The sequence below is a fragment of the Pseudopipra pipra genome, chromosome 8, assembly GCF_036250125.1.
Source record: "Pseudopipra pipra isolate bDixPip1 chromosome 8, bDixPip1.hap1, whole genome shotgun sequence".
Taxonomy (NCBI): Eukaryota; Metazoa; Chordata; class Aves; order Passeriformes; family Pipridae; genus Pseudopipra; species Pseudopipra pipra.
In genome coordinates, this window is record NC_087556.1 from 30,492,389 (window position 1) to 30,514,888 (window position 22,500).

Here is a 22,500-nt window from a genome sequence, read left to right on the forward strand (position 1 = left end):
GTAGCTTTACATTTGTTTCCTAGTGAGAACAATTTATTGGTAATATTTCTTATCGCTGTCATTGCTCATTCTGCATTTTATCCAATGGCATATCAACTAACCACTAACTTTAGCAAATGCAATTCCAAGCATGAGAATGCTGTTTCTGAATAAAAGAACAGAGCGAGAAGCCATTTTCCTACTAGTACTTTATGAAAATCAGGCATCTCAGAGGACCAGCTTAAGTAAGAGAGGCAGTTTCAGGATGCACAGGATTTCCTTATGACCAGTCCAAGATAGCAATGGTCCTAAGCAATCAATTTCCTTCCTCTATCCTAATTTGCCCTTATACATCATATTCAAGATTTTATCTGGACAGGGGCTGGTTGGCTCAGTGGATAAACCTCTGCCTTTTCACCTCTGGGATCATGGTTCAAGTCAAACCCTGATGAAATGCACTTGATCGTCCTAATCTAGTTCCTAGTGGACAGTATTCCCATTATCTTTAAAAGGGTCAGAGCCAAGGCCATTGGAAAGAGTGCATTGTGCTATATCTTGTCTGTTGATTAATACATTTTCAGTGACGCCAGATCCTTAACCTTCATCAGCACACATATTCCCACAAAAAGCTTAATAGAGGTCCCTCATGGACTAAACCTTTCTGCTCAATTTGCATATCATTTCATGATTTCCTGGGAATACTAAAAAAACCCACAAATAAATTACTCACAATTTAAAAGTATGTTTGCCTCAACTGTTTGCAACAACACCTCTAAGTTAATTAGCACGATAACAGATCACTTTAAATCACTACTTCTCAGAAGGAGAACAAGACCTTTATTACTCAATCCGTTTTTACAGCATGTTATAAGTTTCTTCTCATGCCATAACACTTGAAGCTGAACAGACACACAGAATAAAGGGAATTTATTCTGTGAAGGGAGTTCACTGTTCAAAACTGAGTAGGAACATACTCTCCATAGGAGTTCACTGTCTGCCCTCTGCATCAGGAGAACTGCTGGACAATTAAGAGTAAGACATGGAACCACTTCCAGTCCTTGCAAATTCAGGCTGAAAATCACCGGGTTTTTCAGTGTAACACTCTCAGATATGGTTTGGGATGAATGCTGGTATGGCACCAGTGCCCTGTGAACCATCTGGTGATTCCGGAGCTGTGCAGCAGCACCCTTGGGCTAATCCTTGTGCCCCAAGCAGCTGAGCTCAGGCACAGACAAGGGCTGGCAGAGGGGCTGGTGAGGGGCAGGAGCAGCAGAGCCCAGGACCACCAGGGACAGCAGGACCACCAGAGCAAGCACAACTTCACCACTGGTCACCAGCTCCCACAAACATCAATGTGCAAAAGAGATCATGATTTTAGCAGGAGTAACATCAGATTCCATTCCTAAGACAATTAATTCACTGATTACTTTTATTACACAGTTGTGGTCCAAATCTTAAGGACACTGCATTAGCTTCTACCTGGATTGATTCTTTAATATGGATCACACAAAAGACAGGAATGTCGGCACCATTCCTCATTTCTGATTGCGGTTAAAGATTATAAAATGATTCCTAATGATTAAATCATTCCTCTGTAGTCATTACAGGTTTTTACATTCTTAATATATATTTATTTAATTGACTACTGAAGAAGTACAATTTAGCTTGTGGTTCTTTGGTACAAATCAATAACATGATTATAATTTTTTCATTAAATAATTACTCCTTGTTTGCTTTTCTTTTGAGTGTTTTGAAATTAACAGGGAACTCCTTTTGAAAAAAAAAAAAAACCACTTACAGCTTGATCTATCATAAACAATTACGGAATTTGAAAATACCTGGTAGAAGTGTAAGTTTATTCAAAAACCCCCTGCACACTGCTCCTCTCTGGAAGCTGATTTCTATCACTGAAAGGCTGGCAAATCCAAAGCTACAACCAAGTTTTGTGTGAGTGATGTACTGGTGAGCCACGGAGCTCAGAAGTGTGGACAGCACCACAGACCTGCTGGGGAAGTCCATGGGAGGGGTCAGGGTGCTCTGAGCCCCCTGCGGGAACCCCTTGGGTGCTTTGGGCACAGAGGGGCAGTGGGGGCACAGTGGTGGCTCCCACCTGGGGGATGCTGCCTCTGGGAAGGTGTGAGCAGATGAGAGAAGGCTCATTTGTGCTTTGCCACGCTCCCATGGGCAAGCCCCCACAGCAGGAGGACACCATGGAGCTGATCAGCACAGCCTGGCTGCATCCCACCATCCAGGTCAGAGGTGCCAAGCTTTTGCTAATTAGAAAGCAACAGGGATCTGCCTGACACTAAAGTGGAGCTCTACACGCTGTCCCTCCTCCTGTCCCACCTGTCCCGGTGCCCTGTAACACCCTCCCCACACACCCACACGTGACAGCTCAGTGTGGTTATGGTCACACCCTGGTCCATCTGATGAAGCACAAGTTTGACATACAATTCAGAACACAGGAATTCAATATTAAGACAGCTTTGCATTATTGCTACAGCTGTTTTCAAACAGTCTTTCTCTTTTTCCTGTCACCACAGAGCTGGATAAATCTGGGTGTTCCTTTCTGAAACACAATGATACAGAACGGTCACTGCACTCGGAGATAATCAATATAGGTAATTGCTAAGCTAACTTCGGAATAAGGTACAGATAAGTCGGGTGAGATACAGATTAGTTTGGAAAAATTAGACCTGATGGATTACTGTATGCATTTCAAACTGAATTTCTGTTAAACGGGTAATTTGTACCTATATCAGATTTTTCATAAAAAATAATCATTTTTATAAATATATCTTAAGATCCTTTTTGTTGATTACAACATAAAAAGGAAGGAATAACTGTGTATGGACAATGATAAAGTAGCCTGTTGATAATAAATATTTGTCAGGTTTTGCCACATCTGTACACATTCCAATGTTACTGAAGAGACACTGCACTGATAAAAAAATGCCCTCAGAAAAATCAATGGATTTTGAGCTAAAGCAGTTGCTAAACACACAGAAAACATCTTTATCCAACAGCCACAGTGCTGTGAAAATTCCCAAGCCTTGCATTGGTACAGCTAAGGAAAATTTAATCTTCCCAAATACTCATCAGGGCACTCCATCCTGCAGACCTGACAGCCCCACTTATAATTAATTATACAATTTCGATGGGAATATCGACTAAACAAAGCTATAAATCATAGAAAAAGTCAATAGGCATGGACACATTCAATCATGTCCCGACCAATGATTACTACTCTTAAAATACAATAATTATTTTCAGGAGCCAGCTTGAATTAAATTTCTGTCAGGCTGGTACAAGACCGGCGGTTGATGAAGGATGCGATGGATTTTTTGGGTTGAATTCGGCACAGAGACATTTATCCTTTTAGAGAGGTAGTTTGTTTTTAGTGATCATGGTGCTGCGTGTTTAACTAGACCATGAAGATTAGATTATCTCCAATGGCTCATTATATCATTTATCTTTTTCTTCCATGTTTGATCTGGAAGATTTCCCGCTTCTTGATGCATGAAAGAAATGACTACTGATTTTGAAATGGAATTTGTTTAAGTGGGATTCTGCCTGTGCCTTCACACCCTGTGGCCCTGTATGCAAATCAACCAGCAGCCACCCAAAACACCACTGGGACATGGCAAATGGCACCACCAGGAACAGCTCTGCTCAGCTTCAGGAATATACTGGGGGAAAATACAGATGACAGTCACTTGAGTTCTTCTTAAACAAAAAGCTAAAAAAGTTATTACAACAATACACATGGAGGAAAAGCTGGGACGGGAATGGCATTAGTATGGAATTGGGAGGAGAGTTATTGCTTTGAATTAAATGTCCCCAAAACTGCAAAACATCAGTGAAAGAAACATTATGTATTTCCCTAGGATGCATTCACCTTGTGAATTTAAAACCAACAACCCCCAAAGTGATCTCACAGTGTGTTGAAGGCACGTTGCCCACACAGGCGAGCACACAGGACACACGAGTCACGCTGGGATGGGATTGCAGCAAGTGCTGAAAGGGGAACCCGACCTTCGCTTCCCTCATGGGTCTCACTCCTCAAATTCTTCTGGCCTCAACAAATGAGTGAGATCTCAGATTCTCACATGGAATTAATCTCCTAGGTGAAGTCCACTTAAAAATTAGAGAGGGTACCAGGGCTTCAGCTGCCCTCCTTGCCCTAGAGCCTCGCAGAGAGCCCTCCAATAGCCCAGCTCTCTGTGCACAGTGGGAGAATGAGCTGTAGCAGGAGAGGAGAAGAGAGGAGAGGAGAGAGAGGGACAGTCATGGATCCTGTGTGCATCCTATCCCTGGCACAAAGCAGCCACACGCTGTGTGAGCAGGCAGAGAACGTATTCCTTTAGATACCTAACTCCTAGGAACCTTAGATGAAACAGAGAAAGCTGCAAGCAGTGATATATAGATTTTCCAAAATGAAATAAAATCACCTTAAAGAAAATATAATGCCACTTTTCACAGAAAAATCACAGTCCTTTTTACAAATCAGAGCATTAGTGTTCCCTGTCTGCTTTATCCTCTTGGGAAGCCTTTTGATTGCCTGAACAGTGACAGTCTGCTGGAGGGTTTGAGATTTCTACTCTACTTATTCTTGTGTTTCTAGTATATTTTGTACACTCAGAAGACCCTAGTATTTTCAGAACAGCTTTGCATGAAGGGCTTTTCCTAAGTTACTGTGGTGCACTATGAAGAGCTAGTAATGAAAGAGGATGCTTGAAGAAATGCAGATCAGAGGACAGAGAAGAAAAGCAAATTGTCATATACATTTAATTTACAATTTTTTTCTATGAAAAAGAAGGTAAACACACCAAAGTTAAGAACCTGTACACTAAATAACTGGCTCAGTGATGAGGAAATCTGGAGCAGTTACTGTGTTGGTTCTTCTCATTCTGCAGACAGGACAGCTGATAAGGATAAAGGGCTGGTTAGAGAAATGCAATTTGTATGTGACTTGCAAAGTTACTCCTTCAAAAGTGCTTAGCACTGAACTTACCGCAGTGCCATTGTTATCTCTAAATACGTCTTGATTAAAATAGTCAAAGAGCTTCTTTTCTAATTGCAGCATAACCTAAAAAAAAAAAAAAAAAAATAGAGGAGAAAGGTCAGCAAAGCTCTCGGACTTGGCTGCCCAGCACCCAGCTGCTGGCAGTGACCCTTCCAGAGACATGCAGCCCTTTAAAACCACACAACATTTGCACATGTCCAAAGCCCCTTGTCAGCTGGCCCATTTACTTGGCTGGCGATCACTTAAACAGATCCAATTAACTGAGCATTAGGTGTGACAATCTATATCCCTCCCCTCCCTCTACATTATCAGTTTGGAACAACTATATTCATGCTTTGTAGAAAAGAAAGTGAACATTCAACACCGTTTCTATTTACACAGGGGTGCTGAGGGCATTAAGTTGTTTACCTTTCGGTCATTATCAGATTCACGAAATATTAGCTTGACTACTTCATTTGTGTCAGCTGCCCGGATGGTCTGCATGGTGGCCTTTGCACATAGTGTCTAAGAAAAACACAAAGGGAGAAAGGGAAACAAGTTTATACACAACAGAAGGCCAGATTTAATTGAACATTATCAGTTGATGTATCTTCAATGTCCACCTGGAAATACGATTTGCTGTAGGTCAAAATACAAAGCATTGCTAATTTAAGTCACTTCCACTCATGATGGACTTGAAACAATAACTTGAATTACCATTTGGAGAGAAACAGGCAATATTAAGAAAGTATCAATCAGATAAGGCAAATAGTCTTTCAACTTGCTACCATGCAAACACGTTCTTTCACAGGTATCACACATTACTTGTAAACATCCTCCAAACCACTTCTTACAGCTCGTGACTCCACACCTCGCTGGGTTCTGTGCCAGTTTCTAAGAGCTGGTAACTACATTGGTACTGCAGTTCTGTGGGTTAACTCTTCTTTGCAAAAACGTCTGCCCTGTAAATTCATTTTCCAAGTACACTTTGGAAGCCTGAGCAATCTGACAGCAACTTTCACAGTTTACTTTGGATAGCAAATTCCCTGTGCAGCATTCTTTAAATTAGAGACAATGTCACATTTCTAGATATTCTGAGGAGTGGGTGCCTAAACACATTATAAATCAACACTTCATCAGGTATGAATTTCCACAGAAGTGGGGCTTCGGTCCATTGGCCACTCTCCTGGCTGAGGTCCAGCTTCCCTGGCAATGGGGAGTACCAGGGAATGGACTGTTCAAAGGGCTGGCTCCACTGCATGGCAACAGGTGAAATCTGGAGCTTTTAGAAAAGCACTTGAGCATAAATTTTACTTAAAAACATACTTTAGATTAGCTGAATCTATACTTTCAGTGAAACTTTAACTATGTTAAGAGCTTCCAAATGCAGGGATAGACTACATCTCAACTGAGGGGAGGGGTGGGCAGGTTCACCTTGAGCTCTGCAGTCCCCCCGCCTGGGCAAAGCTATGAGGGTTGTGCACAGGTACCCCTGCCCCTCTGCCTGACTGCTGGCAACCACGAGGCAGCAGGCAGAAAGGGGAACTGAGGAAACCTCAGCAATTTTCAAAGGCAGAGATGTGCCCCCGCATGTGGGAGGCAGCTCAGCATCCTCAGCTGCAGCTGAGGCACAAGCTGCTGACAGGATCTGTGCACAGCCCTAGATATGGATACTGGCAAAGGCCATCCTGAATAAAAACTTATTTTGCTAGAGGTTCTTAACAAAAGCATGCTAAAGAAAATAACTCAGTCAAGGAAAGGCAAAGCAGAGACTTCTCTTGCTCTGCCTGCTCCATTCCTTTTCATAAGGGTCAGACAATAGATTTTCATTTTGCATTAATATTCACTTGTAAAATGTTCTGTGGTAACGGGATAATAGAATTTCACATCCTACAACATGCTTCTTCCTCTCACAAATAGAAATACTCATATTTGGATTCATTACCAGAGTTGCATTATCTATGAGACACAAGGCCATGAACTATAGCTCACTTCTCCCTTCCCTGTTCTCACTTTCTCCTGAAGGCAGAAACACATGCCAAACATGTATTTAAACAAAAATCCATCTGCTTCCAAATACTTCAGATCTCAGCTGAGGTTACTGGTGCCAGAATGGGAACAATCTGTCAATGGACATTCTGCTCCCACTCGATAAAAGATTTGATCCTTGATAAAGGCCCCTGCCTATTGCCACAGTGCAAACTGTGTAAAGATTGTAAAAAAGCAGCGAGCTGAGCAACTTCATCTTAAATAGGTAACTTGAGTGTGATTTGGTAAAAAACCCCAAATCTGATATTTTTCTTCAAGTCTGTGAATGGAACAGGTGCCGATTCCCCATCTCACTGAATGAATGATGTCCATTCCTGACAAACTTTTCCTGACTGTTTTCTCCCTCCCCAAAAGCAGTGCCGTATCCACGGATTACACACGTCTCACTCCAGGTTTACCCTAAAATACTTGGCACATGCCAAAGCACCTGTAGGTGTCTGCACAATCAGAGGTTCCACTGGCACAAGGGGCACTAGTCCCACAGGCACAGTCACAGGCTGCCCTGGGAGAACTTCACCTGCTCTGCAGGATTTTAAGGTGTTTTTTTTGGAAGGCTTAGAAGAAGAGAGAGAAGATGCTGGTGGTGGCTGGTTAAACCTTACCCTGTCAGGGAAGAGAAGGAATGACATTGGGATCGTCATGGAGGCTCCACTTCTGGGACCACTTACTTTAGGTACAGACCTCCTACCTGTTCCCTTGCACCCACCACGTCCTGTCGGATGATCCTTTTGTCCCTCAGACATGCACTGACTGCTTGGCCATCTGTGTCCGCACGGAGCCAGTGAGGTAATCCAGCAGTGAGCCATTCCCAACCGCGCTCCCTCCGACCCACTGATTGAAATTCAGAGCACAGACACATAATCGGGTCAAGCCCAAAAAAAGAGCGCTTTGGGCTCATGTGTCACAAATCAGTCTGGTCCCTTCAAACAGCACACCAGATTAGAACAAGCACCCGAACAAACCAGAGCGGAAAACCCGCCGCTCTCTAAAGCTGGTTTCTAAAGCCCTAACAAATCGCTCCATCTTTCACTCATTTAAACTTTCCAAATGAGGGTCAATACGGTCCCCGAGCATCCAAATGCTAATGCGCTTAAGTGCGCTTAAGCAGCTTTCCAGAGTGAATGGGCCAAAGAAGGGCTCGAAAAGACACGGCAGAGTTACTGTCACTGTCAAAAAGTCATTGTAGCCACCCCCAGAGTGGTTGCAATTCAACAAATTCATGATTTCTGTCTCTTAAAGGCATCTGCTTGAGAACATTTTTTTCCCTGAGCTGCTTTATCTCCTAACTTCAGTCCGTCTCCAAAAGAAAAACCCCTCGATCGACTCTTGAGAACCGATACAGAGAAAGGACCCACATACCTTATTGCTTTCAAATTTCACATGCACAAAAAGTTACCTTATTCACAGACAAAAGTGATTGGGCAAAGGTTCATTTCTTATACAAGCTGGAGCACTCCTTTTTTCCTCCTCCTTTCAATTTCTACACAGTCGTAGTCACCCAAGCAGAAAACTTTCGGGACCATGTGCCTTTTTAGGCAAGTCTGCTTATGAAGGGGTTTTTTGTTGCTAGTGAAGAAAATCAAAATGCTATGAAAACCCACTGTTCCTTGCTGAGTATTCCCTCAAAGGTACTCTTTTACAAGGGCAGAAGAGGGGAAATCAGATATCAAAACTCAACATAACTGATTTTTTTTTTTAATATTTTTTCTTTGGAAATAAGATTTGGTTAAAAAGCTTGCAGGAGAGCTGCATTCAGAGGTGAGAGACAACTAAGTATCCAGCCTTTCCCTAGCAAACACAGCTGTGTCTCATTCTTATTTTCCCATACTCCACACAGGTAGATGCTTTGTAGTACTTTTGAAAAAATCTTTTGTGATAATTTATGTGTATTGAATTGTAAAACATAACAACAACTTTCCTGACAATAGCCTTGGGATGTAGAAAGACGTCCCGTTAGGCAAAGCTAGGAGGGAATGTTTTTTTATACTGGCAAGAGACAAATCTGTAATTTTTCCTAAACTTGGCAATCCTCAGAAATGGAAAGCTTGTTGATTTACCGCATAATACACCTTCAAAATGCACCTGCTCCCCCATACACACCACACAGCCAAGTGTTTCAGACTGTATTTCTGCACACCTACAGTAAAAACAATCGTGTTATATATATAAGGCATACAACAGTCTATAATATATTTTACATTGTGTTTTTATGGAAGCATGTGAGCAGCTGTGGACTGCACTGCTGCTTCCTGCTCAGCTGAAAACTGCAGCTGATTTTTCACTGATTTCACACTCCTGCTTTCTGAACAGCCTTGAGACTGAGTCCACCTCTTAATATGTGAGATATTACATGCTTGTAAGGACTTCAGAAAAAACTTTTTTTGGGAAAAAAACCCCCAAAACATGGTATCCAAGCACTCATCCTGTGCTGTTTCACCTGTCTACTGATGCTAAAGATGTGTATTATTTTTCCCAATTATTTGAATACTTTTCTTAGGACTTATTATTACTTTGAATTCTTCTAAAAAAAAAAGAAAAGAAAGTAGAAAATATACATTGCTCTTTTATAATTAAGAAAGTTCAGCAGTAGTTGCCATTGCAATTTACAGTGAGCTGCACGGATTGACACAGACGTGTTTGTGGCCGTGAGTGCCAGCAGAGAAGTGCAGAGTCTGAAGACTGCTAACAGGAGCCAGGTGAAATAAGGTCTTGAGCACATGAGCAACCAAATCAGTTAAATTTAAGATATTTCATTTTAGGTTACACACTCTGTGGGTTCTGGCAGGACAGAAAAGAGAGACGTACATGTATCATCTAATTATGACAGTGAAATTCTTCTTCTGAAATGCTGCTCAAGACTCAAAATCAATCTGAGACTTATTAAATTAGGATAATCAAATGCTTTTTTATTATTATCTGGACGCAAATTGTATTTGAAATAATCAGCAAGGTAAAAGATTTGCTACTTTGGGAATAACAGGAATGTGACTTGTTTGGGCTCCTCCTTTCCTGCGAGGGGCTGATACAATTTCCTGGATATTGGGAATACACCACCAGCAAATTCACCAAATCACATGATGTAAGAGAAATAAAATTTGCAAGTGAGAAAAAACAAAGTTAAATGTAACTTTCTGAGTGAATGGGAGGTGAGCATTTAGCTATAGGACAGGTAACGCTGCGGTTTTCAAACTCTACCCGTCCCTGAAACGGAGGCTCATCATGGCTGATTTTTCAGAGCCACACAGAGGTTTTTGGCCTCACAGATGCTGCAAACGTCAGGGGCATCACCGGGCTCAGTCCCCCAGGGTGCAGCAATCAAACCCTATCTGAGAGGACAGACACTTCTATTGCAAAAATATCCTTTAGACTATATATTAACTTGTGTTAACTCTAACTGTGTGCAAATAGCAATAATGTCCCAGAGCAGTTACTAAACTTGTAATACTAATAAGCTAGCTCTGAGGAGCAGGAATTGAACTCAGCAGTGACATAAATGTTACTTGAATAAAGAACAAATACAAACAAGTATTAATGAGAAGCCACTTAAAGTATCTCTATGGAAAGTTACTTTCTCTTGGGATGTTTCCAGAGGAGTCAGTTCATGTCCAGGGGCGCAGAGGTGGCGGAGGAGCCGGGTGGAAGGAGAGTGGGAGCCCCCGCAGCTCATGTGCCCTGTGCATGGCCCTCCTTCTGAGGGCACATCACTGCCCATGACATGACCCTGCTGTGCCTCTACCATGTCAGGATTGAACCTCACAGGCAGACTGCAGCAGCACCAGTGAGAGCCTGGCTCAGGAGACCCCCAGGACCTACGGCACCGTTCTAGCTCCCTCTGTACAGATCCCTCACACTGATCTGTGGCACAGGGATATTCTGGGATTTTTTAAAATGCCTCTTTGGGTGGTGTTTGTGACCAAAAAAGCTCAGCACCAAAACACTATCCTCATGTCCCAGTTGTCCCAAAGATCTCCTGCCTCCCTATAATAAATGATCCCCTGGAAACAGCCTGTCTTTCTTTGGTCTCAAGCACAGCACATCGCTGTAGACCCAGCCCAGGGAAGGGAAGGGCATCAGAGCAGCCAGCCCGGTGCTGGAATGGCCGGCTCAGGGCTGGAATGGGTGGCTCAGGGCTGGAATGGCTGGCTCAGGGCTGCAATGGCCAGCACAGGGCTGGAATGGCCAGCTCAGGGCTGGAACGACCAGCTCAGGGCTGGAACGACCAGCTCAGGGCTGGAATGGCCAGCACAGTGCTGGAATGACCAGCTCAGGGCCGGAATGGCCGGCTCAGGGCTGGAATGGCTGGCTCGGTCCTGGAATGGCTGGCCTGGTGCTGGAATGGCTTGCTCAGTGCTGTAATGGCCAGCCCAGTGCCACGTGTTGGTGGCACAGCCTGTCCTTCTCTAGGTCTGGAGGGAGCCCCGAGGTCCCTCACCGTGGCCCCTGGCCTCAGCAGCTTTGCTCTGTGCCAACAGCTGGTGGCAATGACAACTATCTTTTTAATTACCTTCTTCAGAAAATAGTCTGAATTAAATCCAAAAGGCCTCTGCCTCTGATTCCCCAAGATTACAGATCAAGCTTAGAACTCCTTTTCCATCAGACATATTCACCTGCATGCTGACTATCTTCTCATTTTCTCTCTCTCGCTCTCTGGTCAGGTTGCACATCTTTTTCCATTCCCTCATTTTGTTTTCCTGTCTATGTTCTCAAGCCTGGGTGCAGTGAAGCATCTAAACACTGATTCACAAACAATTCACCGGGAGCTTTCTGGCACCTGTGTGAATCAGGACATGGAACTGTGTGGGGCCTCTGTGGACAAAGGTAAAGGGGCTCCCCTGCCCCCTTTTTAAGGTCTAAGTTTAAATTCACTTGCTGACATCGATAATACGCATTCAGGACTTTGATCAGATCCGGATAAACCCACAGCCCTACAAGAGCTGGAACTTGGAAGCAGTGTGCTAGAAAAATCCCTTCCCTCCTCCTGTCCATCCCTCTAATAATTTTGCTTCACTACTTGATGTCAAGTAGTCCTAGGGATGTTTTTAAAGACAATTATTTGCTTTTTCATATTACAGGAACTGGAACAGTCCAACTCTTACTAGGGAATTATATGCAATATATGCTGACTTGTCCCATAAGGTGTGAACCTCTTCCGATTTACTCAGACATTCTATTATTTCTCTTCCATTATTTTTTCTGCTTTGGCCAAGCAGCAGTACCAGCTTGAAAAATTCCTTGTTGGAAACCTTCAGAGCACTTACACTTTTTCACTCCAGCTGACCAAGCAGAGGACTGGGTGTATTGTTTCTGCTCAGCAAAGACTTTGGTGAAGCACACAGAATCTGTGATGAAAGTCTATTTCTGTAGAAAAATGTTTCTGTTCTCCTGAATTCAGGAGGAATGAAATGAGAGGCAGCTTCTCTCCTTGTAGCTAAGCTTGCTTTTATCTATCTTGCTGACTAAGAACCTCTACTTCTTTTCATTTTAAAAGCAAAACAGTTTGTGAACCCCATCTGCTCCCATGTGCCTTGCAACTGCCTTAGTTTTGAGCAGTAACATTTGCCTGTGTTTGTGCTGATGGTGTTTGTGTTTCTGCTGCCTCCAAATGTCAGGGTTTCTTACAGCCATAAGAAATTAAACACGGGAGCACTAATGCTGAGTAGTAAAAATTTAAGACAACACCTAAGAAATTTCTTTGGTGCTTCTTGACTCCCTTCCAGAACTGGACACTGCAGGTTTCCAGGTAACTGGAGTCTGTCAGCCTCATCCTCCTTAACCCTTGCAGGGAGTCCTGACCCAGCGCACTGGCACTGCAGGCACAGCCAGCCCCTTGCTTCCATCTGACATCAGTACAGGCTCAGAAACACTCCCAACCAGCACTGCCAAAATTCAGGAGTTTGCCCTTTAAATTAATGTAGAGTTTTGTACAAGATCAATGGTGTGACACAGCTCAAGATCAAGGCTTTACCTCAGGAGAGTGTGAGCCTTTGGCTCCCACAAAGTAGACTCCCAGCAGTAGCTATCATCAGGAGCTGACTTCTAAAACATGAAATGTTGGGCAATTCTGAAATCAAACAATGTATGTACCTAAAATCTAGATGCCTTTATGCAGCTACTGAATACTTTTAATGACAAAATTAGAAATATAAAGAAGTAAAAAACTTGTTTCTTCTTCCTATTATGCAAAACAGAAAAAAAAATTAGTCCCTTAAACAAAGACAGAATTGAGATGCAGAATAGGAAAGTGACTTGCATGAGGCATGAGTGCATTGTGGGCTGCCAGCAGCTGAGGCCTGGGCTCTTGCTAAGCCTAAGCACAACTGTGGGATGGACAGGTGCCTTCCAGGATGGACGTGTGCCCTCCAGGATGGACATGTGCCATTCAAGTCATCAGCTTGTCACAATCATGAACAGCAAAGTGGGAGAGATGCCCATGTTTCTTCTACTGTTTCCTGTCTATGGGAAAAACCCACCCTTCCTCCAAGTTAACTTTACTTTTTAAGGAAACAAACATGACAGGAAAATAATTTCCATCTCATGTATCTGTTTTCCAGACCTGAACAAGCTGGAAATGCAAAATTCACTGTGTTGATAACTGAAAAATGCTGTATGGTGTTATGGTGAGACTAAAAACTGGCTGACCAGGTGACGCCCTGCTGATGCAGCATGTGGACCATTTCCTTACTGTATTTTTCCCCTTTTTTTCCCGTTTGTCCAGCCCCTCTGACTCAACTACTTTTCATCCTGCCATATCTCATTCATTTCTCATCAATGTACTCCCTGTCTCGTTCCACATCATTTGCTCCTTTATTCACGTTTGAAATGGAATATGAGTCCAGCAGCCTGAAAGTTCAAATAATCCTTTTCAGCTAGTTATGTTCTAATAGCTCGGAGAGCCATGAGGTGGGACTGCTGAATTGTGCCTCTCCCATCGCTGTGGTCATGCAGGTGCCAAGTACCTGGCTGTGGCAGCACCCTGACCCCTCTGAACAGCAGGGCTGTCCCCAGGCACATTGCCCAGCAGTTCTCTTCAAAAAGACACAAATCATCATGGAGTACTCCCATTTCCAGGAGCCCTTATTCACACATTGAAGTAAATGTTTTTTGGACAAAATGATTAAAGGATATCTTTGTAAAATACTGTGCTGGGTGTGGATGCAAGGTTTGCTATATCCTCCCTGATGAAGGGTAAAATGGACAGACAGATCAGCCTGCGTACACACCCCACTCCCAATAATGACTGGTAACACACAGAAACGGTGTGGAGAGAGGAAACAAGGTGGCATATTCTATGTACCACCTCTCTTCACAATCCTGGTAAGGCAGCTCTGCATCCCCTCTGGTGTGGTTTGGTGTGAGAAGGATGAGTTGTGCAGCACTGTGATGTTCAACACTCCCTAGGGCACGGCCTTCACTGAGAGGTCCAAAGCTCAGCTGCCGACCAACAACAGCCCTCAGCCAGCTATTGAGATACAGCTGATCAGAGAAAGACTTGGAGGACCAGCAACTTCACAGCACTGGCTGGGGATTCAGAGGGATTTAACCCTGCAACGGATGCTGATCCTTGGCTCATTGGACCCTGGTGGGTGTCAGAGAGCACTGCTGAGTGGGGACAGAAAGCTATGCCAGAAGTGTGACTACCAGGGCCCTCCTGCTTGTAAGGACCAGTGCCTCTCTGGAGGGGATGGGACCCAACTGGGCCAACAACCAGAAAGCCCATTCTAAAGAGTTTCTGAAACACAGATGAAATTTTTTTCCTTAAAGCAAATCAGGATTCAAACATGCTGAGAAACACAGAAGAAACAGAGAGCTCCCAAGGATGCTAAGAGAGGGAGAAATGCGAGTTCAGAAGTGTTAACGCAGCATCACTTAGAACTCACAGCTGGGGCTGGCTGCTGAAGTGCTATTCTTTCTGCTGTATCTTTAAGTGCTGTTAAATTCATTTGTCACTTGATCGAAAGCCAACAGGCTACAAATCTCCCAAGCCCCTCTCGCGCTGAATAGTGACAGGAGGATTCTGTTCGGCCGTCAGGAAACATTTGTGCGCGGCTCTGTCCGCAGTCGTACACGCCACTTTAACTCATCTGCCTCCCCATTCTCCACAGCCCGGGAGGACAAATTGCTCACTGTGGCTCCCTTTCAGAGGCAGCACAGCGCGCAAAGAATCATGACTGAGCAGAAACACAAGGAACAGGCACATAAAAATTCATCACTTTGGCCTCCTGACCTCTTGCCACTGGATTTGGCAAACCCCGTCTCAAAAAGTAGCACCGAGGGAGAGCTAAGCAGAGCGGCTGAGTGAAATTACTGACAAAAAATATCTTGGACACAGGAAAACCCCACCAGATGCTTCATTGTCTTTGCAGAGAAGTGGTGCTGAAAAAGGGGGTGATCTACCACATGGCATATTGGGTGGAATAAGTAGTGCCATTGTTTCAGGGCAGCTCTGTCACTTTACTGACCGCAATACAAAGAGGTGTAAAGCAAGATTTAATCCTGACTTTTTAGTCAGCAGATTAAAACCAATCATGCCAGATGTCCACAAGACTGTTTAACATACAGAAAGCTTTTTCATACTCTACAAAAAAGTGAAAGCTGTAATAACTTCTTCTTTATTTCCTCTAGAGAGGCCTTTTTCACTCACTTTTAGTCAGAAAAAAGGGAGATGTTGTAATGGATTTTAAGATGTGCTATTAATTTTTACTCTAGGCTTTGCTCTTTTCCCTTTTGAGACAAACAAAGTAGATTCTTTCACCCATCCAAAATCAGACAGGTAGGCCAAAGAAAACTGCTGGTATAAAAAAGCTGTGATTTCAAAAAGAATTTACACCCATTAAGACCAGAAATGGGCGTTATCAGCAGTGTTAAAGTTCCTCTCCATAATACTCGAAGCAGTGCAAGACATGAAGATGTGGTGGTCATGCTGAGAAAGACAGATTATCCCCTTGCCCCCCAAACTGGAACTGTGCTGGTGTGACTTTGTGCCCAGGTGTCTCCTCACATCTCCTCCCTGGTCTGAGATGTGCTCTGCTGCCTGCCTGGAGCAGAAGCACAGGGACACGTGGCAGCCTTGGGGCTGGCAGGACCCCCAGGGAACCCTGGGTGTAAGAAACCTCTCAGGGCCAGCACTCCAGGTGCAGGTCCCCTCTGTGCCCTGGACATGGGCTGGCAGGGAATGCCACCTCCACAGCCACTCCTGCAGTGGGACCCAGAACCCTGACCAAGGTCACTGCAAGTTAAACTTGAGTGCTCATAAGTGATATTCCTATTTAAAAGTACTCACGGAGTGCTCTTCTTTAAACTCACCTACAAAACTGCTACACAATTTGCAGTGTTGCAGCTTTCTCCTTTTTCTATTTATAAACCAATTAATATCCAGAAGTATTACCATACAGGATATAAATTCAATACTTATTGTACTTCTAAAACATGTTTAACAATTTTTCCCGCTGTATTACCAAAGTGGAAAAAAGTCTGCATATTAGTGCCCCGCCCTGAATTTCCATAGCCAAAAATGCTGATAAATTCAACAAAACTCAGAATGTATTTTGATTTCTCATATTAAATTGCAAATAATGTATGCATGTAAGAAAAATAATTGAGTTCTCTTTGGAAAAAAGCTATAGAAAAAAAAGATATGTCCTTAAAATTCCAGTATTAGGCTGATTTGTATCACATATATCATTTAGTAATTTGGCAGCAAGAGAACGCCTTGCTCGGCGTCCCTTATCTATCAGCTGCCTTGGAAAAAGTACAACTTACATATTTCATTTGTTTTCTTGTCATGTGCTTTAACAAAACCCTCATTACAAGCTTCTAAAATAAAAGCAACCATCTTAGTGCATCCCTGACCTACACCAGCACTGTTAAACTTCATTTCATACCTCGTAGAGACCTAAGTGAAAAGTTAAGATAAACCAGACAGACTAGCAAGGCCCTGCCTTAGCTCTGCTGACACTAAGTTAGGGACAGGCACATCTTTTTCCTGGCTGCTTAGTCCTTTCAGAGAACACCTGTAAGACACCTGTAGCCCTTCCTGCTGTGTCACTGCAGGAGGGGAGGACAGTGCTGAGCTGCCCAGATAGCTGTGTGTGAGCACAGCTCTTCCCTCCTGCTGCACCTGAACTGCTCTGCGTCCTTCCAAACCAGGGGGCCACTTCTGGAACTCATGTCAGACAACAGGATAAGTGTGTTTGGGCTGACCATGGTCTGCAGCACTATAAACCACAGCCACAGTTACACGGATAGTACTGTGCTTCCTTCCTGGAAAATGTGTTTCATTAGGTTAAATAAGCTGCACTATTTGTCTTTTTCATCATCACCCTTACTGTATTCCTTGCAGGTCTCATGTCATACAACCTAATGATTCTGTGATTCCATATTGATCATTTTGGCCAGGTAGACACCTCCAGTACTGCTTCTTTTTTCCCCAGTGCATTATGGTGGCTGAAAGGTGCAAAACAAGCCTTAAAGCCCCTCTCTCTTGTACCGAAGGGACACAGGCAGGCATCACAGTGAAGATAATGGTATTTTCTGTGTTACAAAGCTCTCAAGCTACCTAACAGTAATAAGTCAACTAAGTGTAAATCTGACTAAGGGATTTCTGCCATTTAAACACTTATTTCACCACTACTTATTCCAGCCTGGAATCTGCACAATTTTAAAATGACAATTCTACTCCCTACTTCTGAATTTCTTCAATCAAGTCTTGTGGGTGGCCCTCAAGATACATTTTACCAATTTTTCATGCCCATCCCTCGAAATGTGACCCTGCTCCTGTGCTTTTATCTCTCTGACAACTTCACACAGGAAAACATGCAGCCCCTCTGATAGCATGAAATCGGAAACAATAGCCTCTGGAAACAAAGGGGAGGAGGGAGGCAGGATACAGTCCAGGTCCTCACTGATTTTAGGCACAAACAGATGTTCATAGGACCCGATACCCTGAGCAAGCTGAAAGGAAAAGCTTGTAAAAGAAATGGACCTTAAAAACAATGTATTGAAGAGCTTTAAATAAAGGCAAAGGGAAAGCAATATGGCTTTCACTGATAAATCTCAGCAAAGAAAACCAAAGTGGCACCATGAATTTCAATGATGCATTTTTCTTTCTCAATGAACTCTACAGCTCATTTTGAAATCTCCAAATTGCTCAAATCTCAACTTAGTTTACAAGTCTCCCATAGCCATTAAAAGATTACAATACAGGCATTTCTATTTCTCGTAACTAATCACCAGAGCTGGGAACACCCAGCGAAGCCCTGAAATATAGGCTAATGCCATTATTTTAAAAGCTGCTTATAGCTCAACAAAGAGGAATATGCTGAAAGAATCTTGATTGGAAAAAATCTTAGACTAGCTGTTGGAACAAATTATGTTCAATCTCCTGCTCTTTTCATGTGCACTATTTCAGACTCAAAAGCCCCATGGAAAGAATCCCTGAAGCGCTGTCCTGAATTGGACCCGGGTTCTGTTTCACAAAAGCCAAAACGCACCATTTACAAACGAAACAAAGTGTGGAATCACTTCTCCGACTGAAGTTTCTGCTTTTGTGATTAAAACTTTCTTCCTCTCTCTTGAAGAGCCTGCCATCCAAAAGGCCCCATGCCATGCTCCAATGCACAAAATACATGGATTCATTACAGGAGAAAAAAAAACCCTGAAAAATTTGGCACAAAGGCGGGTGCATAGCTTAAGTCCTGTTTAGGGTAGCCCTCACTTGAACTCCGCTCATTTGCACAGATTTTACCTATTGATTGTCTCTATCAGGGATACAGTGGATGGCTAAAAGGAATGTTCCATCAGCTGCTTGTGGTCAGGTGCAGATTTAACTTGGTGATTAGCATCAGTGAAATGCACATAGTAAAGAAATAAAGAAGTGGTATCTTCCTTCACCAGCATCAAACTCAGTAGAAATTATTTTAATGACAAGCAAAGCTGAGACCAAAGTTATCTAAGTCTGCTCAGGAAGCTTTAAGAAATCACGAACCAAAGCTACAGCCAGAAGTGACCATGCATTTGTCTTGTCTAATCATACACACCAGACCCTACATCGCACCAATTTCCTCTTGAACCGAAGCAAATGGCACCTCTTTGACTAAAACAAACTTTCAGAAAGGCTTAACCTCTTGGAAAGACACAGGACACTCACCAATTCCTCTGGCAGCTGCTCCAGAAACAGAAGCTCTTATTAATCACTCCCGTGGCTAATTTCCCATGTATGATTTTTCGTTTTAAATTGTCTGTTAGCGGCTTCTAAACATCACATAGACACAGAAGGAAGGGGGACACTGCTGTGAACACATCAGAGTGTGAGACCGCAGCCTTCTGACTGCACATTCCCGGGAAACCCTGTGCCCAACAGCCAGGGTTAACCTGAGTGCAGGTCCAAGGAAGCCTGGTTCAGCACACCTGGCCCTACGAGCTCTGAAAGAAGACTCCTCCTTGGCACCCAGAACCGGCCTAGGGTCCGGGTAAGAGGACATAGGGCCTTGCTCTCTCTCCTGTCACACCAAATGATGCCTTTGCAATACATGCGGTGGAGGTATGAGGTGGATTTCAATACACCAGCTTGGCAGCCACATGCAAAACCAAATTCCCAATTAAAAAACCATACCTAAAGATGCCGGACTGATTATGCCATGGCATTGCCATGGGAGCTGAGCTCGAGCTGTTTGCCCTGCCTCCTACTGCTCTGCCAGCGACCCCTTGGTGCTTCTGCCTGTGCAACACAGCCCAGCACAAATTTAAACATGACGTTTTCAGAACTCATCTTGCCATAGGATCATTTGATTTCACTTCGCCACTTTCATCCAAGCTGTTAATCTCACAAGAAACTGTCTTATTCAAGCAAGTTTTGTGGCTGCATTTTATCCTTCAATTTTTTTTCTCACTACCAATTCTTCCATTAGTTTCCCTGAAATGAATGTCTAAGCTAATGAGTCTTCAACTAATGAGAATCTTGCTCAGTGCTTCCCTCCTTTCTTTCCCCTTAACTACTGGAAGAAATCTATCACTCTTCTAGCATTCTGCAATGTCCCAGGTACTCCAGTTTGTTCTAAACCAACTTTAAAGTCTGTTGGCTACAGATGAGCAATTATAGTTGGCCAGTCTTACTGCTTAAACTCCTTCTGACTATGACTGATCTAACAGTCAGGAAACATCACCCAGGCATTGGTGGCTCAAAGCTTTCCTTCTTTTTTAAATTATACAGAGATATGTCAAGGTAAAGAGATTTCCAGTACATTCCCGGAAAACATTAATGATTTTTCTACTACCAGACGTGAGCAGAGGTCTCGAACATTTCACTCGGGTACAATACTGACACCTTGTCAATTCAGCACTTGTTAAAACCGCAAAAATAAAGGACAGAAATTAAAAATAAATCTTGCTGTCTCATCAATGACATTTACAAGTGGGGTAATACTGGAAAGAGTTACCCTTGATAAGGCTTCCACACCTACTGAAAAGAGGTTCTCATATTTATGTAGTGGATACTGACTACTCATTATCACGACTTTTGGATTGTCATCAGGTATTTCAGAGTGAGAAAACCAAGACAGACTAGGCTTTTGAATGGCACTGGAAGAATGCTTTTTCTGCATGACTGCTAATACTGTAGTATTATTTGTAATTGCAGTACTGAACTATCCATAACAACGTGATTTCAGAACTGTATGAACTAAACAACAAATGTGGTTTGCACTAACTGTGACATGTTTACTCCATAAGGGACATCCTTTAACTTCTCAGAAGTATACTCACAAGAAATTCATCTGCCCGTATTAAAGGATTTTAAAATTACCATTATAAAACCACAATAAATTAGTACACAGAGCTGCTCAGTTAAAAATCTGTAATTCACAGGCTTTGATGCAAGTTCCATTTAGCTCTAGAGAAATTATCAAAGGTGAGAACAATGTTAATGGTAACAGCCTACATTTATCCATCTGTACTTCTCAGTGCACGCTCACGGCTGAAAAAAAATCTGTGCAAGTTATTGGCAAAAAAATCAACTGAAACAGCCAACTCTATAGAAATCATTGGCAGAAATTGCCTTTCATTTCAGTGGTCTCAGGTTTTACCAGAAATTCTGACAGCAAAGGGCCAGCGCTGGCTGTTTGCTGGAGCACACACAATATGCAGCATCAGGCAGAGGTTTGAGCCTTCTGCAGAGTCTGACTACAATAGAATTACAGCCTTAATTTTGTCTACCCCTGCTTTTATTGTTTGTCATTGTTTCTTGGAGTTATTCTGCTGTCAATATTTGAAGAACAGAATCCTGTCTGGATATTGATTTCCTAAAGACTTTGAATCACTGCCTTCATAATGCATATATTTTAAGGCAAGTGCATGCAAAAGGTGGAGGTGAAGCTGCTTATTGAATTAAATCAATACAAGACACCATATTGGCAATTATCATCTAGTATTCATTTTATATAATGTAAAATACCTGGCAGACAGAAGAAAAACAAATTTCCATCCCACTTTGGCAATCTTTAATTTAAATCTCTTGTATACTCTGGACCTTTGGCTTGCTGAAGTTCAGCTGTTGTCACTCAAGCATTTAGCACACACTGCACTCTGCTCCAAGGATGGGATTGAACATCCTGTGGTTCCCACGGAAGGGGAGGCACGGAGAGCAGTACAGCAGCTGCACTCTGGAGATGCTTCTCCAAGGGCAGCTAAGGGGCTGTGCTGAGGGGACTTCATGACTAAAAAAACCCCAAATGACAGTGAGGGAGAAATACGGGATCCACACCAAAGTCCAACTCAATCCAGGTTATGTTTGTGTTCTGCAAGTTTAATGACAATACTTGCATTCAGCTGAAAACAAAGAATTAAATCTGGTTTAACTTTCAGGGAAGTATTAGGGCTATATGAATAAAAGTAATCTAGAAATAGCATTATAGAAACATGTGATTTCCACAAAGAATTCGCTCAGCGTATGCATTTCTTTACTGTCCCTAAGGGAGCAGGAGGATCCAAGCGCCAGAACAGGGTGAGGATTGGAACTGGCTGGATGGAACCAGCAGCAACGTTCTGTAATTCCTTCTTGAGGCTGGAGAGCAAACTAACAGCCTCTGCCCATCTGAGAGCTATTTGCTGTGCTCCAGAGCACACAGGCTGTGTGAAGGCTGGACAGGAGATGATGGGAATTGTCCCAGAGCCCCTGAGCAGCCCCCCTGCACTGAACCGCGTGGGCAGGCTGAGCGCCGAGGCCTCGTCCCGTGTTCCTGACAGCTCTGCCTGGCAGGGGCCAAGAAAGCTCAGGGAGATGTCTTCCCTCCAGGAGGCTGATTTCCACCCTTTTCTGGCAGGAAAGCAACAGAGGCTGAGCACATCCTTCTGTGACACTGAGGTGTGTCAGCATGCTGCCTCTTCCCGCTGCTTCTGTGTGGGATGGGGAGCACTGGGATTGGGAGTGTTGGGATGGGGAGCATCACCCGCAGTAGTGTGTGCCAGGAAGGGGG

At 43.3% G+C, this 22,500-nt stretch overlaps 1 protein-coding gene across 3 annotated transcripts in view; it reads right to left on the reverse strand.

Moving 5' to 3' along the window:
• INPP5A (inositol polyphosphate-5-phosphatase A) overlaps positions 1-22,500 on the reverse strand; it is a 187,903-nt gene that overhangs the window by 25,760 nt on the left and 139,643 nt on the right. For all 3 annotated transcript variants that reach the window (XM_064663456.1, XM_064663455.1, XM_064663454.1), the window contains exons 10-11: positions 5,414-5,509; positions 4,994-5,068 (exon numbers count right to left, since the gene is read on the reverse strand). In XM_064663456.1, the coding sequence (XP_064519526.1) occupies positions 4,994-5,068; positions 5,414-5,509 (171 nt within the window). The remainder of the gene's footprint in view (positions 1-4,993; positions 5,069-5,413; positions 5,510-22,500) is intronic.